Source organism: Ptychodera flava, chromosome 16, assembly GCF_041260155.1.
Source record: "Ptychodera flava strain L36383 chromosome 16, AS_Pfla_20210202, whole genome shotgun sequence".
NCBI classification, from domain to species: domain Eukaryota; kingdom Metazoa; phylum Hemichordata; class Enteropneusta; family Ptychoderidae; genus Ptychodera; species Ptychodera flava.
Window position 1 is genome coordinate 795224 of NC_091943.1, and position 6647 is coordinate 801870.

The 6647-nt window shown below is 40.8% G+C and overlaps 1 protein-coding gene across 1 annotated transcript; it reads right to left on the reverse strand.

Moving 5' to 3' along the window:
• Positions 1 to 1100: 1100 nt before the first annotated feature.
• Positions 1101 to 4864, reverse strand: LOC139114884 (toll-like receptor 2). The gene is made up of 2 exons (XM_070676815.1): positions 2989 to 4864; positions 1101 to 1768 (listed from the first exon to the last, which is right to left on the reverse strand). The coding sequence occupies exons 1-2, from the start codon at positions 4862 to 4864 to the stop codon at positions 1101 to 1103; spliced, it is 2544 nt and encodes an 847-aa protein (XP_070532916.1).
• Positions 4865 to 6647: the final 1783 nt, after the last annotated feature.

The following is a 6647-nucleotide window of genomic DNA, read 5'->3' on the forward strand; positions in this document are numbered from 1 at the left end:
CGTACATTTAATCGGCGTGACTTGCGGAAAATGTTTTAGTGCCTCTATATCAAGACACGAATGCATGCCGAATTAACATTTTTTCATGGTAGGAAATTTGGCATTTTTATCAAAAGTAAAGAACCCTTTTCGATGTCTTACTACTTAATACCATCGCTTCATTGTAATACAGTTATGAACTCTGATATGAAAAACCTGCAGTATACATTTCTCCTTCTGTCGCAGTTAGATATACAACATAATCTTTCAGTCCTATGTTTTGACAACAATGAGAACATTGACCCTTCAAATTTCATGCGAAAATTTCATCATGCATATGTCTACAAATTACAATGACATTATTCTGGGCAGCATTTGAACCAACTTTACTTGACCAGCGGTTTAATAGAAGCATTGTTTTCATCATACATAAGAAATAAATGTCAATGAAAAGTTAAATCTGCAATTTTCATCGTAATGTCGAAATATTTTAGATTTGACGACGAATGAAAATTGTACAAATTTGTCATTAAAAAGCATGCTAAATAACATGTTTTCTCAAAACAATAACAAAACCATGGTTACCGTACATTTTGTTATTTATGAAAGCTAAACCTTTGTCTCAACTCAATGCTACATAAACATGACGACATATCTAAACCAATCACATTTGCTCTGGTAGATTTTGAGTTATTGGGTCATCAAATTCGATCAACATATAGATGGATAGCGGGACAGATTGGTAGATTCACAGACAAACTGACACACAAACACAAGGAGTGACAGAGTGATGACATGGGCTTCGAATGAGCCTTTGACATAAGGGAGGCATTATTATTTACAGCCTGGGGGTCGGAGGAATCTGAGGGGGAGTCACTCAAAAATTCAAGCTACAAGGGGTCGCTCAAAAAGTGGAGAGAAACAAGGGGGTACTCAATTTTTGGTGCAAAATTGAAAACCTCTCACATTGCACCGTTGCACACAACCATTGCACACATTAATTTCTCAAAATTTGTGATGTCAGAGGGGACACCCCCTCTCGTGCTCTCCCCCTTCGGGTGTTCTAAAAGTTTTATTTAGTAAAAAAAAAACCTTCAAAACATGATGGTGGACAGTATACTTCAACTACAAAGTCTGTATGAACTGTAAAAGTACCAAAAGGCAAGGAAAACTTCCTTGGGCCACGTGATGTAGGATCTTTTCAGCAGAAGCTTTCTCAACAACCTTTGTGTGTCTTTATCTGGAATCGGTTCCAGCGAGAGTAAGACTACAACATCTCTCCTGTCTTCAAACAGTCTATGATGGGCCATTTGCATTTCAAAATGACACCATTCACTTTTCACGAAATTGGGACTCAAGACTAACACAGTCTTTCTGCTGTTTTCTATGCTATCCAGGATGTTATCGATAATGGCTTTACCAGGGATGAAGTCTTTATAATGGACACAAATCTTAAACTGGGTGTTACAGTTTTCTTCCAAATGGGGTACCAGTGTGTGCTGTACCCATTGTTCATCACCACTATTGAAAGAAATAAAAGCATCGTAGTCTTTCTCTGGTTCAGGTATTCTGGTATAACCATTTACTTTGCATCTTATCAGAAAGATAGCATATTTGATGTGCCATCTGTAATATACACCCATGGCCACAATGACTGCCGCCAGAGTAGCAAATAAGGCCAAGCCAACAGCCAAATATACGTGTGTCAGAGACCGGCATACCAGTGTAGATGGATCAAAGTCCCTGACAAGCATAACACCACGTGGACTTGAAGGAGACGTGCAGGTAACTGTGTGAAAATTGAGCAGATCCACTGTCTTGTCTGACACAATCCAGTTTCTAAACCATACTAAATCACAGCTACATGTGAACGAGTTTTGGGAGAAATCGATGTACCGCAATGACAGCAGATTTTTCGAATCAATGTCTTCCTCTTTTATGGTACGTAATTTATTCCCTGAGAGACGGAGAGTATGCAAGAGTGGCAACTGCCACACGTGTCCAGTGATTTCCTTAATGTCGTTGTTCGTCAGATCCAAATGCACAAGAGACGTAAGGGACCGTTCAGTTTTTACGGCCGGGGGGGCCCGGCAAAATCCAGGGGGGGGGGGTCATCATAATTTTGGAATCCAAGAAGGGGGGGGTCATCACTTTTTCACTGGTAGGAAAGGGGGGGGTCACCACATTTTCAAAAACATAATACCTACAATAAAGTCCACTTTATGCCATGGCCATGATTGACCCTCTTTACCGGCGGGGAGCCTTCGGCGGCCCAATACAATAAATATACTTTATGTATTACCCATGACCCTCTTAGCGGGCAGACGCCTTTGGCGGCCCACTCCAATTAGGTTTACTTCATGCAATGGCCATGATCGACCCTCTTTACCGGCGAGCCGCCTGCGGCGGCCCACTACAATAAATTGACTTAATTGTAATACCCTATGACCATCTTAACGGCCGGACCCCTTCAGCGGCCCTGTTCAGTAAAGTTTACTTCATGCAATGGCCATGATTGACCCTCTTTTTACCAGTGGGCCACCTTTGGTTGCCCACTAGAATAAAGTTGACTTTACGTAATGGCCCATGACCCTCTTAACCGGAGGGCTGCCTTTGGCGAACCACTCCAATTAAGTTTACTTTATACAATGTCCATGGACATAAGTTGTCTATGGAAATGAAGTTAAAATTGCCGTACAGTCGTCCTAATTAACAGACGTTTGCATGGATGTGGCTAAGAAGTTTGTACACTGGCATCTCTGCTACACGAATAAAGTGCGCTGCGTACTGGAGTTCAAATCCAAACCGTGCGGGTAAATTTGACATATGGGTTTTGGTTATTTTTCAGCGGGGGGGGGGGGGGGGGTCATCAAATTTTTTCGTCTGACAAAGGGGGGGTCATCATTTTTTCGCGAAAAATGCAGGGGGGGGTCCATCATTTTTTTGAACACCGGCGACAAGATTTTGCCGGCCCCCCCCCGGCCGTAAAAACTGAACGGTCCCTAACACCCACAAAAGCATCTCTGTCTAGCGCATCAATTCTGTTATTTGGAAGCTCTAGGTTTGTTAGCTTTGGCATTGAACTGAGCATATCTCGGTCGAGCGACATCCGACTTCCAGATATATGCAAAATGTGGATATTTGGGAAAAACAGTTGATATTTTTTCCAGCTCAGGACCATGTCGTAACCTTGTGGGTTGACGAGATGCAACTCTTCAATTGATCGAACGTTGATCAGTAAACGTAAATCAGTCCCATAATCGCTAAGTTTCAAACGCTTCAACTGGTGAAGCTGGGACAGAGAGGAGGTGTTTTTGTACTGACCCTCTACAAGCTCATTTCCTGTCAAATCCAGGCTTACAAGATTTGTCAAACTTGACAGTTCATCCACTAAATTTGCAAGCTGGAAGAAGCGATTTCCACTCAATTCAAGGTCTTTTAAACCTGTCATGTTGCGGAAAATAACTGCACTGGAGTCTCCAACCAGGTTTTGGCTGAGATATAAAGATTCTATGTTGCACAAGCTTTTGAAAGGGTCTTTCCTCAATGTTTCAAATTGGTTTCCGATGAGATTCACCTTAGTTAACTTGCATGATTCAGTATTAAAGTAGTTCAGATTAGGAACTTCTGTAAGTGCATTGAATGACAGGTCAAGTTTTCTGAGTTCTTTCAAACCCCCGAATGCATTTTCGGCAACTAATGCACTGACCAGCTGATTGTGTGAGAGTATAAGTACTCTTAGATTTGTGAAGTTTACAAAGGTGTCATTATCTATTCCTATAATACCAAGACGCATAAAAGTGAGAGTTTTGATGTTTCTTATTCTCTCATACGAAGCCTGGAAATATGCAGGGGAAAGAACACGGCCAATCAGGCCATCATGCCGTCCAAGATACAGGTTTTCACATTCCGGAGGGAAAGATAGTAGGTTTTTCAATCCAGTATGAGTCAGCCCTCGGTTTTGATGGAAAAGAAAGTTCCCGGTTCTCAGGTTCTTATATGATGTGTTTGTGATATTGAGGCTGACACAATTTGTCGTTCGGGAATTGCTAGATGGGTAGCAACCGTTCATCGCGAATTCCTTCAGCTTTGACTTGTTATTGAAATTTCCCTTGAACTCAATGTTGCCCATAAACTTCCCACCTAAATACAGCACCTCTAAGTTTGGAACAGCAAGAGCATCATTGGGTATCTTCTTCAGGCGTGATGGTGAGAGATACAGCTCCTTTAGTTTGGAAAGCTTGCTGAATGTGTTGGGTTTTAGCTGTTCAATCTGGCTATAGGACAAGTTCAATATTTTCAAGTTTGTAAGGTGATCGAAAGCATCTTCATCAACGTCAGTGAAACAGTTTCCACCAAGCAACAGTTCTTCAAGCCTTTCAAGTGGCTCTAACACATCCTTGCCAAGAGCAGTGTTGCCTAGACCAAAATAGCTAAGATCCAGCGTGATTAAAGCAGACAGGCCATTGAGCATTTGGGGACTCAGAATAAGGCGGTGTCCATGTTTGCAGTCAGTTCCTGCCTCTAAAAAGTTGGCGTTCTTTTTCAAGGAAAGAGTTTTAAGATGTCCCTGATTGCAGAAGGCGTTACTATTGATATCTGTTATCTTGTTACTCACGATCAAAAGTTCCTCTAACTTGCTCAGCTTTCCAAAAGTTGAATTTGTTACGATGGATATTCCACCGTCGATGATCGTTAGGTGTGTAAGGCTGCTGGGCAAAGTGTCAAAGAAGTCCTGGCCAAGCAGGGTCGGACACCACGCTGCATTGTAGTGCACATGGGTGTTGTTGAACACCTTCCAAGCTGGAATACCACATGAAAACTTAGTCAACACAGAAATGTGACACGCAGCCAGGAAGAAATGTACGACCTTCAAGAAATCCATTTTAACTCAGGGAGAGGTACTTCTCAAATGATTTGTTAATATCAACAGTAATTCAAATACCTCTTACTCCTAACATCACCTGGCACACGCCCAGCCCCAATGAAGTACTTACGTGGCATTGTTAGGACGACCTAACAATACGCGATCGCATAGTTTAACAATACTACAAAAGATGTAAAAAGGCGCCCTTTTATAAATTACAGTCTCCAGGTAGTAAATATATTAACATCAATTACATACACTTCTCCTTTTTTCTGCATACTATACATTTTGCGCATGCTTGATACATTTAGGGAAGTGCTAATAAACATATTGACATCAATGGCATACAATTTTCAAGTCATCGTTGATGACACAGTCCCCACTTGTTAATGGGTATTTTGATTACAGGTCCTCAGAGAGGATAGAGTCCTCTTCATTAGGTCTGTGATAAAAAATACTTTTGAATGAATTCGCTTGATACATGTCTGAGTTATGGTTCAGGACATGAAAAAAATCGTAACAAAATGGTCGCACAGTGGCCATATTGGATCGCATCACAAAACAAATTGATGTGCATAGCTATGACATTGGTCGATGTCCTTGTACCAACTTTGAATAAAATTGGTCGAAACATGCGGATATGCCTGAGAAATGGCTCTGTACATGAAAAAATCGTAATAAAATGGCCGCCTGGCAACCATATTGGATCGTATCACAAAATAGATTGATGTGCATATGTATGACATAGGTCAATGTCCTTGTACCAACTTTAAATAAAATCAGTTGAGATATGCCTGAGTTATGGCTCTGTACATGAAAAAATCGTGATAAAATGGCCGCACAACGACCATTTGGATCATATCACAAAACAAATTGTCGTGCACAGCTATGACATTTGTCAATAAGCTTGTACCAACTTTGAATAAAATCGGTTGAAAAGTGCCTGAGTAATGGCTCTGTACATGAAAAAATCGTAATAAAATGGCCGCCTGGCGGCCATATTGGATCGTATCACAAAACAAATTGACGTGCATATCTATGACATTGGTCAATGTCCTTGTACCAACTTTGAATAAAATCAGTTGGAACATGCCTGAGTTATGGCTCTGTACATGAAAAAATCGTAATAAAATGGCCGCCTGGCGGCCATATTGGATCGTATCACAAAACAAATTGACGTGCATCTGTATGACATATGAAGTAATCCTTGTACCAAGTTTGAATGAAATCGCTCCAGGCATCTCAGAGATATCTGCGTGAACGGACGGACGGACGGACGCACGCACGCACGGACATGACCGAACCTATAAGTCCCCCCGGACGGTGTCCGTGGGGACTAATTAATCCTAATCTTACAAGTCAATGCTCTGAAATACTTTAAAACACTCTGAATTAGCTTCATGCTTTTTCATCAATTTCTGATTGTCATTGCAATCAGCAGGTTTTTAATTCAGTTGAAAAGCCATCTTGACCAAATATGGCAATTCAGAGGCATCTTAAATTAGCAATTTTATACACTTAGCAAAATTAGCCAAAAAAGAATACTAGTTAGAAAGACTTTTCCCACAGTATTCTTTTCAATTTGCAGTGTTGTTTTGCCCATGGAGATCAGAAATTCTGTTCAAACTACCACATATCTGTGGGTGTGATTCTAAAACTGATATTTGGACAATTTGCTTGATTACCTTCATATGTTCTAGAAATAATTTTATCCAGCATAAAACACTTTCATTACATGAAAAAACAATTTGTTAATATGTGAATCCCATCACGTCATCGTGTTGTGATAATGAGATCGCTG

Bases quoted from the DNA above. Each gene is read 5' to 3' on its own strand.
- LOC139114884 (XM_070676815.1), bottom strand. From the start codon at position 4,864: ATGGATTTCTTGAAGGTCGTACATTTCTTCCTGGCTGCGTGTCACATT. The intron at 1,769-2,988 runs GTGTTAGGGACC...ATTTTCACACAG, and splicing joins AGACAGAGATGCTTTTGTGG to TTACCTGCACGTCTCCTTCA.